The following is an 11493-nucleotide window of genomic DNA, read 5'->3' as shown; positions in this document are numbered from 1 at the left end:
GTCATTTCAGAGAAAGTAACTATCAAGGTGAGTTACATTCATGATTGTTTTTCATTATCATGGACTTGTGTATGTTGTCGATTCTTCTAGAAACTTTTCTTCTTTTTCATTTTTGTTTTAAATCTTAAAGTTTCAGGGGAATACACCAAGTTTACATGGTTATTTTCATTTTGCTCAATGATTCAGTTCACTTTTGTGAAACAAACTCTGTTTTTTTTTTTGTGAGGGTAGATGTGGGCCATAAAGGATTATCAGGAAGTGATCTTGCAGTGAGATGCTTTGTGATCTGGTTTTCCTCCAGGTTGTTTTTCTCAGCTGTTGCTGCTTTACTGTCTCTGAGAAATGTTTCCTCTCTGCATGATCTCTGTGCTGAAACCAGATGAAAGCCTCTTCACTGTTGCCAGTCCTGGTCCTCTTCCTGGCTCCAGTGTTGACCAGCTCGGGCCTCATCCTTCCTCTGGACTGCAGCGACATCTACAACCATAACACCAGCCAACCCAGTGGCGTTTACACCATCTATCCCATCGGAGCCACATCTGCTGTCCAGGTACGCTGATGTCTCCGGTGGACAAGAGACCCCCTAAAAGTGGTCCCTCAGTGACTGAAGGTTCCTGACTGAGGATTGTTGTCTTTTTGGTTGTGATGGTGACTAAATAAGTGCTTGGTGTTGATGTGTGTGTTCACGTGTGTGTGCAGGTGTACTGTGACATGGAATCACTTGGAGGACGGTGGACAGTGAGTATTTGAACTAGTCCAGTTTGGTTTCCACTCAGTGCTTTGTTCACCAGTTGCCCTCCTTTTCTCTCCCTCAGGTGTTCCAGAGCAGAGTAGATGGTTCTGTGAACTTCTACAGACCCTGGGATCACTATAAGACAGGCTTTGGTTCCGCTGCGACAGAGTTCTGGCTCGGTGAGACGTGAACTTTAACCCCACAGAGACTTTATGGACAGCTGTTACACCGGAAAGCTCTAAGGGATTTTTGTGCTTTCAGGTCTGGAGAATATTTTTAACCTCTGTTTGAGGAAAAAGTATGAGCTTCTGGTCATCATGGAGGACTTTGAAGGAAACTCGGCATATGCGTCCTATTCGTCATTCTTTGTGGGCCCAGAGGCTGATGGATACAGACTCCAGGTGACGGGTTTCACTGAGGGAGATGCAGGTGGGTGTCAGAGCAGAAAAAGTGGTTCCAGAGGCTAAAAGGAAAAAGGCAAAGCAATAAAAAAACTATTTTAGGATGGTATTTATTTCCACTGTTTACTTGCTGCTAATCTGTTTGTTTTTGTGACGTCCTCTGAATAGGAGATGCTCTGAGCGTTCACAACGGACACATGTTTTCCACCTTCGACAAAGACCAGGACGGCTCTCAGGTCAACTGTGCCAGATTATATTTAGGGGCGTTCTGGTACGGGGACTGTCAAAACGCAAACCCTAACGGGGTTTATTCTTGGGGGGCTGAAGGCTCAATTCATGGTGTTGGAGTGGAGTGGTCCGACTGGAAGGGCTCTAATTACTCTCTGAAGAGCATCAGCATGAGGATCCGTCCTGTGCAGTGAATCCGTGCAGCTTGGTCTGTTCTGTGGATCACAGATTCAATAAATCAGAAACTTTGAATTGACTTTAATTACGATGATTTCTTTTTTCTGCTGACACTAAATAAGAAGCCAACTGTTGATTGTGTTGCTCTTGTTTTTGGAAGATCCTCACCTTCTATTTGAGGAGTCACCACTGCCCTCTAGTGGTCACAATGACAAGATACCATTTTATTTTTATTCATATCAGAATCAGAGTCAAAGGGATTTTTTAAATCATTTTTAAAAGTTGCTTCACTGATATGAAGATTGATGTTGTTTGTTGTTAAAGAAACTACAATTTAAATCATGATCTAATGAAAATATTCTTAAAGTGTCAGAATTAAACACGTTTGATGTTATTTGTTTAGAAATAATAAACATTTATGACACCTGTGTGTGAGCAAGTTTTTAACAGAAGCTACTTCCAATGTGTGGGTGTGATAGCAGGAAAACTCATGATAATTGGAGAGTTAAGAGAGAAAGGTAAAGGACCCCTTGTGACCCCGTAACCTCCATGACCCCATAACCTAGAAAGGGAAAGACGGATTAAGAAAATGGATGGATGCATGGATGGAAGGTAAAGGACCAGAAACACAAAACAGGATGATTATATTTGACATAACGGGGTCAGATGGCACGAGACCACCATGTGGAAACTCGGTTGTCTTTTTAAGGACAATGAAATGGTTTTGAAATCAAATTCAGTACTGTACTGACATTTTATATGGTCTGTTATTGTGGATACATTATTTTATTTATCAACCCCTTTTATTTGGGTTATTGAGTACCTTAGGGTGAAATCTGACGCAGGAGGACTTTTAGCTCAGGAGGTCCAGCATCCGACTCCAGTCCGACAGGCAAAATCCAAATCCAAAAATACAGGAACAGTTAGGAAATGGGACAAAACTCATAAGTCATGGCAGAAAACGAGTCAGAACGTTCAAAAAACACACAAGACGAGTCAGGCTGAAGGAAAAGGCTGCAGGGGCTTTACACTCTGGCACCTGGTGAAGTGAGAGAGCTGCTACAGCTGAAATGACTGAAGCCATGACACCTGTACAGGTGCTGCAGGTGTTTGGGTTGTCCGGGTCTGTGGAGGGGCGTGGAGGAGCAGCTTCATCTTAAGCAGACAGCAGGTGTGTCTTACATTTCCTGTGAGGCTTGTTGTGACGCCACTGTCTTGTGTGTGGTAAGCGTATCGTGAAGTATTCATAAGGATAGTGGAAGCTGAAGACACTGATTATGTACGGGTCGTCCTTACACCACGCTCTGGGGGGGAAGTATTTGTCCCTGACTGACCTGAAGCAAATCCTGCAAGAATGGGGTGTGCATAGGAAGACCGTTGGATGTTCACACAAACTACACTCTGACTTCCTGATTTCTAGCAGTCAGGCTGCAGCAGGGAGTGTTCACTATGACCTGTGGCCTGCAGCATGTGCATTGGCGTTTTCTCTCTACATGAGCGATCCACAACCTTCATATTTAATGAAGACCACCCACACCTGCAGACAGGCTGTATCCACCCACAAGGGCAGTGGGGACTGAGGCTTAAGCTGGTAGTGCATCTATGTGCCTGAGCTGTGGGATGGGTGCTATTTACACCAAGAGAATTGGTGGGAGTGGACACATGGAGGGTGCATGGCTGGGCTTTCCCAAAATGGTGGTGGTTAACTGAAACAGGTTTCAGGTGCGGGTTAGGCCCCTCTGCAGCTTCACAATGTGGAGACAACCTCTCCAGAAAGGCCTATGAAATTGTTTTGCAGAATAGAAATCCTGTGATTACACATTTGTGCCCTAGGTGTGCCAGAACACAAAACCTCATACTGTGTTCCTGTTACACATGTACAGCTATTGGACTATTTTAAGTGCATCCATGAATGGGGTTGTTGATGTTTGTGAAAATAAGAGCTGACTTTTCAAAAGATTCCTCTCAAGTAAACAGAGAAATTTATCAATGCATTTGCTCAATTTGAGTGAACGTCCGGTAAACTTTGTTCACTGGCAAACAGAAGAATGCTTCCTTAAAAATGCAGAGAGTATTACTAAATAGAAGCAGATGTTATCAGCAGTAAGGAGAAGTGAAATGAAGTCAGAAAGGGCGTTTTCTTCATCCAGGCTCTTATTTTGAAATTCCTTCTGTTCCACAGTTTCAGACTTTGATTCCTGAAACACCAAGAAGCAGCTCCAGGACTGATCTTCTGCGACTGAAGCAAAGAGCTTGAAGAAGGTCAAAGGTCAGAGGATTTTTCTCCTAAAATCAAACTTTACTGACATCACCTGTGTTTGCTTCTCTGTGCAAATAATCTGTAATTATATAATCTGATGCACTTCAAACTAAAAAACTGCGATAAAATATCACACAGTTTTAGCGCCTAAATTTGACATTAAATTCTTAAGTTTATATTTTTAATCATCAGATCTTTTGGATGAATAAATTAGTTCATCTGTACTCTTCTGTAGTTTTATGGTTTCAGTTAGAAACAGCAAGAAAAAGACAAAAAAGAAATTGAAGTGTAAAAATATTACTTTTAAATTATTATTGATTTTTTTAAATGAAAGATAAACAAATAAACTGAGATTTAAAAAAGGTACAAACGTTGTAGCTGATTCATTGCAAACAATTTATGAATATTATGGTTTTGAAGTCAACAGAAGATTTATATTTTTTTGGTTTATTTGGCAACAACAAAGCTTTTTTGGACATTTAGAAAATCGAAAATTAAATGAAAAAATAATTCCAGAAGTACAGAGGACAGACTGCAGGTTCACTGGAATATTGACGGATTTAAAGACGAGTTACTGTTGGAACTTTGTTGACATTCTGTGTCTGTAGAAGCTTTAGTGTTTCTGTATTTTCATGTGTGACTCTCAGATGTGTGTTTTTCTGCTGCTTTTGGATGGAAACAGATGCAAAGTGCTGCTCTGCTGTCAGTCCTGGTCCTGGTTCCACAGCTGGTGGGCGGTCTTCCTGGGGTTCCTCCTGTGGACTGCAGTGATATCTACGACCAGGACAACAGCAGAGCCAGTGGAGTTTACACCGTCTATCCCATAGAAGACACATATGGGGTCCAGGTACGCTCTCCCACTTTCAGCTCATGATGGACACTTATGGAGAAAACAGACATTTTTAGAAACATGGCTAGCTTTAGTACAAGTTGGTGTTATTTTTCATGATCGTGATAGAAAAACGTACAACATGAGCTTATTAAAAGCTGAAAGTGAGAAAATGAAACAAAATAATGTTTCTGTGTTTGATTAGTCAATCAAAACACTAAGAGTTGGGTTACCTAAATAAGTGTGTATGTGTGTGTGTGTGTGTCTGTCTCTGTGTGTGTGTGTGTGTCTCTGTGTGTGTGTGTGTGGGTGTGTGTGTGTGTGTGTGTGTGTGTGTGTGTGTGTGTGTGTGTGGTGTGTGTGTGTGTGTGTGTGTGTGTGTGTGTGTGTGTGTGTGTGTGTGTGTGTGTGTGTGTGTGTGTGTGTGTGTGTCTGTCTCCAGGTGTACTGCGACATGGATTCCCTCGGAGGACAGTGGATGGTGAGAACCTGACCTGCTCCCTTTCAGCTGTCTGATGAATCATCCGGTTCACTTCTGTCCTGTTCCCTCAGGTCTTCCAGAGGAGGATGGACGGTTCTCTGAACTTCTACAGACCCTGGATTATTACAGGACGGGCTTTGGTTCTGCTGATGGAGAGATCTGGTTGGGTGAGATAGAAATCAAAGCAATGCGTTGATGCCAATGTTGGTGCTAACACCTTCCTGGGTTTCAGGTCTGGAGAATCTCTTCCAGCTCTGTTTGAGGAAAAAATATGAGCTGCTGGTCGACATGGAGGACTTTGAAGGAAACAAGGCGTGCGCTCGCTACTCCTCCTTCTCCATTGGTCCAGAGGATGAAGGATACAAACTGGAGGTGACGGGATTCACTGATGGAGGAGCAGGTAGGTCTCTGATCAGAAACACTTGGACACCAGGAGAAATGGAGTTTTGAGAACAACAGAGCTAAGAAACTGTTCAAAGGAGCGTTTGCAGCATCAAGATGAGCGTTATTGTCACAAAGAAACAGAAAGTTGGGCTGGCCACTGCCTTGCTCCTCCCTGGACTAACCGTGGGCCGGGCGGATGGCTGCCTGGAGTGCGGAGCGGGTCTCCCTTGGGGGGTCCTGGCTCGTACCTGGGGCTGGGGCGGGGGGATGCCCGGAACTCCTGGGTGGTGGTGGGGTGCTCGTCTGGGGCTGTGGGCATCCTTCTCCGGTGGGGCCCTGCGTTGGGCTCTCCCTGCGCGGCGGGGGGGCTGCTCTCCTGGTTGGGCTGGGGCGGCGCTCTCTTTCCCTCCGTGCCTCCCTGGCCTCTGGCTCTGGGGGCCTCGCGGCGGTCCTGCTGGCCCTGGCCTTGGTTGCGGGTTTGGTCGCCCGGGGGGCGGTTGTTCCCTGCCTGTTCCCGTGTGGCGTTGGGGGGATTCCGGCTGCCGCTGCTGCTGCGGCGGGGGTCTGGGTGTGGGGGTGGCTGGGCGCTCCTCCTCCTTCTTTTCACGTTCCACCATCCATTTTAGAAGAACATGAACACTCACCTGAGCACAGGTGTTAGCTCACCTTTGCATGTTTGCATGCAGTTTGCATGACTGAATGACTGAAATATTTCACACTAGTTGGTTTTAAGGCATAAGTATGCCTGTGAACACTATCTGTTTTGTGTACATGTTGACATGTGGACATTTTTGCAGCTAGCAGGTATGTTGATAACATTTCAGTGTGTGTGTGGACAGGCTCCGCCCTTTTTGTACTACATTTGAACCTTACCATAATGATTAACAACCAGTAAACTTGTTGCTTTATGCTGCTTCATGGTCTTATCCCCCTTCCCCTCCTATTATCACCCCCCTACCCCCCCCCCTCTCTCTAACGTCCCTCTCTCTTCTTCCCTTCTTTCCTTTTCCATCCGGTCCAACACAAAAGATTTTCAAACATGGTTGAAATTAATAAAGTTTGGCCTCAATTACAAAAGGGGTTTATTCAGTCATACCTCTGGTTTGTCTGAAGATGAATAACCCCTCTTGTTAAAGTAAAATATGTCCAACACAAGAGGCCCTCAGCTCTCATCTGTCTGCCCAGCTGTTGGACAGGACAAGTTTAAAAAATAAATAAATAAATAAATGGTTTTACATTTAAAAAAAAAGAAAAAAAGAAACAGAAAGTTGAAACATTTTACTCTAGAAAACAGATTCTGTAGAATCTACAAAGTTTAGATCTGCTATGAACGCAGGAAGCTTAAACACAAAGTGATAAATGTGTGTTTGTGTTTCTGCAGGAGACTCTCTGAGCCCCTACAGTGGAATGAAGTTCTCCACCTTTGACAAAGACCAGGACAACGACCGACGCAACTGTGCAAGAAATCTATTAGGGGCATTCTGGTATCGTGGCTGTCACGATACAAACCCTAATGGCATTTATCGTTGGGGGAGAGATTCTGACCCTGAGGCATTTGGAGTGAATTGGTCCAAATGGAAGGGTTGGAACTATTCTCTGAAGAGAATCAGCTTTAAGATCCGTCCTGTGAAATAAATCTGGAGGACAAACGTTCAATAGTGCAGCTTGGTCTGCTGTGTATAAATAATCTGTAGAATCATTCAATCATAAACTGACCTCAATAGAACTGATTGTGAGCAGCTGCTGGCTGTAAGTTTGATTCAAGTTTGATGTAAAAACTGAACATTGTTGTCATTAAAGAAGCAAAGCAGAGATGTTTCCACTTTGATTTTGAATTCTCTGGGCTGCTGGCTGAAATCCTGCTTAAATATGATCAAGTTCTTATTGTTGGAGATTTTAATATACATGTGTGCTGTCCAGACCATACAATGTCTAAGGACTTTTTAAGTCTTATTGACTCTTTTAATATTGTTCAGCATGTGTCTGAACCCACGCAGGAACGTGGACACACTCTTGATCTGTTGCTAACATATGGACTCTCTGTTTCTGACCTGGTGATATGTGATGCAGTGTTTTCAGATCATATGCCTGTTTTATTTGACATCACTCTGCCCTGTAGCCCCTGTAGGCCTCGAGCTCCGGCTCGGTGGGTCCGTATCATCAATCCTTCCACTGCAGCACTTTTCTCTGCTTCTTTTAATCAAACCAGTGTCATCCCACAGTCCACATGTTATAGTACGGATGAGCTCAGCTCCTGGTTACACTCCACCTGCCTGACAGTACTGGATGCAGTGGTTCCACTTAAATCCAGGCAACCTAAAGTTAAAGCTGAGCCGTGGTTGAACAACGTAACTCGTGCTGCTAGACGTGAGCGAAGAAAAGCTGAACGGAAGTTTAAAAAGGACAAGCTAGAGGTGTCACTACAGATGTTGAAGGACAGCTGGCATCATTATCAGGCTACTGTAAAAGAGGCAAAAAGGGAGCATCCTGTTAAACCGACACAACCCCCGTGTCCTGTTTAGCACCATAGATGCAGCTCTTAATGCCCCCAAGTCTGTCTATGTCCAACCTACGCTGGAGACATGTGAAACCTTCCTTAAGTTTTTTGTGGACAAGGTGAATAATGTCAGGGCCCTCATATCACCACCTGGATTTGACCCCTCTGTTGTTGTGTCTTGCTCTGTAACATTTGACCAGTTTGAACCTGTGACTCTGTCCGTTTTATATGAGACTGTGAAACACCTAAAGCCCTCAGGTTCCCCCTCTGATGCGGTTCCACCCCGATTATTTAAAGAAGTTATCACTACTCTGGGACCTGCAGTTCTTGCTGTTGTAAATGGCAGCCTTTCCTCTAGTGTGTTCCCTAGAAACTGTAAACATGCTACAGTTTAGCCACTGATCAAGAAGCCTAACCTGGATCCCTCTGTGTTGTCAAATTTTAGGCCTATTTCCAAACTCCCCTTCCTCTGGAAGATTCTGGAAAAAATTGTGTACGTCCAATTGAAGGATTTTTTAGATGAAAATGGCAACCTTGAGGTTTTCCAGTCTGGCTTCAGATACACAGCACAGAGTCAGCTCTGCTCAGGGTGTTTAACGACATCCTCTTAGCTACAGATGCTGGGGACCATGTGGTTCTGGTACTACTGGATCTTACGGCTGCCTTCGACACACTGGATCACAACATCTTGATCTCCCGGTTACAGCAACTTGTAGGCATCCGTGTCACTGCGCTGCAGTGCTTCAGGTCATATTTAGAAGATAGAACATTTTATGTAAACCTCAATAGTGTTCAATCTTCCTCTGCTCCTTTACTGTACGGCAGGGGTGTCCAAACTACGGCCCGCGGGCAAACTGTGGTCCGCCGGCCGTAGTTGGCCCGCAACACATTTTGAAAATATAATTGAATATGGCCCGCACATGGCGCTTGAGCTCAACTCTGTTGCACTTCTCAGTTTCAACACTAGATGGAGTCGGTCACAGAAAGGTGTGTTGCGGAGTGGGTGTGTGCTGAGCAGGGCGCGTGCCACAAGAGAGAGGGGGAGGAGCGCGTGCAGGTGGAGATGGGTGTGTGAGAACGGAGCAGTGTGGGGGGGTCGATATATTGTGTGTTCAGAGCACGAAGCATTTTAATAATTAGAAGGTGTTCCCCCCCAGAATAACTGTTTAGAGTTGTTCTTAATCCACTCTGTGGCTGAGGTTTCCGAACGGAAGAGTGAACCCTGAAGGAGAATCGCCTTCGGCCCTGGAGGAAATCTCCCCATCGCTTCTGACCATAGTCTGAAAGAGAGAAAAGCAAAGAGAAGTCCCACGCAGGAAAGGTTCAACAGGTGCTTCTCCACTAAACAAAATTAAGCAAAGAAGAATATTTACCACGAGTCACCAGAAATGGCAGCACCGAAGAAACGCAAGATAGCAAGTGAGTGTAGAAGATTTCAAACACTGTGGGAAAATGAATATTTCTTTAAGTAGATCAACGGACAGTGTGTCTGTTTGATTTGCACTGAAGATGTTGCTGTGATGAAAGATGAAAATGTCCGTCGGCACTATGAGACAAAGCATCAGAGCAGCTACGCTTCGTACATGGGTGCCGAACGAGCACAGAAATTCAAGCAAATGCCAGCTAGCCTGCAAGCTCAACAACAGTTTTTTCCCATCGCGGTGAGTCAACACACGCCGTCCATCCAGGCCTCCTTCACTATCTTCCTGTGTTATTAGCAGCGTTACACGAGGGGTTGCCGCCTGCCTGTCTCTCCTAATAATGGCCATCACGTCTCCCCACAGGCTTTATGCAAAGGTCACAGGCTTAGGAAGTAAAGGAAGCTCCTATGAGCTGTCTCCGTTTGACACCTACAAGGATGCTGTTCGCAAAGCCATGTTTGCATGCTTCACAGAGATAGAGTGAACCTAAAAGGTGAAGAAAATGCATTCTGAACTGTGAAAAAGTATTCCTTTAATGTAAAAAAGAACTTGTTGTTTTGTTTTTGGATTTTTTTCTTTTTGTTCATAGCTGCATATTTAGTCACAGAGTGTAATTGTAAAATGAAGCTTTTTAAATTGTGTGCGTTTAATGTTAAAATTGTCCTTGTTGGTCCCCCATAAGCCCCGTTTTTTTTGGTCTACTTTTCTGAGAAAACAGTCGACGTTTTATAAACTACAAAATCCTGCACTCTGACAGTCAACCACACTAACGGCTACGTATGTAAAGATCTGCTGGCTTCAGCTGCTCAATAAACCTGTTCTGAACTGCCTGGTTGGAATGAGGTTTCATTGTCTGAGTGAATGTTTCATTTTGACGTGTGCTTGTTTTATGTGGCACAGATCAGCATCTCTGCTCCCACTAAGAGCAATGTTTTTCACATTATAGGTGAGTTAGAAATACACAGTAATCATGTGTCAATATGTCACCTCTTGTGTGCGGCCCGGACCTTTGCTCATTTTTCTGTATTTGGCCCTCACCAAAAAAACTTTGGACACCCCTGCTGTACGGGGTCCCGCAGGGTTCAGTCCTTGGACCTCGGCTTTTCTCCCTTTACTTACTCCCCCTGGGTTCCATTCTTAGAAAGCATAACTGTGCTTTTCATTGCTATGCGGATGATACCCAGATATACGTGCCAATAACAAAGAAGGATGCCCACTCCATCAGCCCTTTAATTAAGTGCTTGGAGGATTTAAAAATCTGGATGGCTCTTACATTTTCTCCACCTCAATGAGGAAAAGACAGAGGTGATTGTCTTCAGTCCCAGTGTAAACAGTGAGTCACACCCAATAGCTCTGGGCTCTCTCACTCAATCGGTGAAATCTACTGTCACAAACTTAGGAGTGAAGATCGACAATGGGTTTAATTTGGACAAGCAGATCCGTTCGGTGGTAAGATCCAGCTTCTTTCAGTTAAGGCAGCTGGCTAAAGTCAAATCGTTTTTATCAAGAAAGCACTTTGAAACAGTAATCCAGGCCTTTGTTATAACTCGGATGGATTACTGTACTTTACTTTGGTGTCCCTCACTCATCCTTGTCCCGTCTCCAGCTGGTGCAGAACGCTGCTGCACGCTTGTTAACTGGAACGTGGAAGAGAGAGCATATCACACTAGTTCTGGCTGACTGTCCATTTTAGATTTTTTTTTAAAACTCTTTTATTTGTTTTTAAGTCTTTAAATGGTCTGGCTCCGCCCTACCTCTCTGAGCTGCTACACCTGCATTCTTTCACCCTTTCCGCTCACTTAGATCAGCTGACCAGCTGCTCCTGGATGAAGGACACGGCGGAAACTCAGAGGGGATAGAGCATTTGCCGTTGCTGGCCCCAGTGTGTGGAATGCACTCCTTATGCAGGTTAGGCAGGCCTGTTCACTGAATGATTTTAAATCCAAGTTAAAACTCACCTTTTCTCCCTGGCTTTTAACTCAGTGTGAGTTGATGTTTTTATAGGTTTTATTTATTTATTTATTTTATTGGTTTTATTTATTTTTATTTAATGTATCGATTTTTATTTATTTTATTCTGTTTGTT

The 11493-nt window shown here is 44.2% G+C and overlaps 1 protein-coding gene and 1 pseudogene across 1 annotated transcript; both read left to right on the top strand.

Annotated features, from left to right (window-relative positions):
* On the top strand, window positions 1–1964 carry LOC101165534 (microfibril-associated glycoprotein 4; the record flags this gene model as incomplete). Its single annotated transcript, XM_004085529.3, is given in 6 exon segments — window positions 1–27; window positions 380–547; window positions 697–735; window positions 813–909; window positions 992–1159; window positions 1300–1964. Coding segments are annotated over 6 exon segments (753 nt in total), but the record flags the coding sequence as incomplete, so codon positions are not given.
* Window positions 1965–3706: 1742 nt separating this feature from the next.
* On the top strand, window positions 3707–7302 carry LOC111946399 (annotated as a pseudogene).
* The last annotated feature ends 4191 nt before the right edge of the window (window positions 7303–11493 follow it).

This window comes from Oryzias latipes, chromosome 19 (genome assembly GCF_002234675.1).
Source record: "Oryzias latipes chromosome 19, ASM223467v1".
Classification (NCBI taxonomy): Eukaryota; Metazoa; Chordata; class Actinopteri; order Beloniformes; family Adrianichthyidae; genus Oryzias; species Oryzias latipes.
This window is presented reverse-complemented; position numbering and strand designations above follow the sequence as displayed.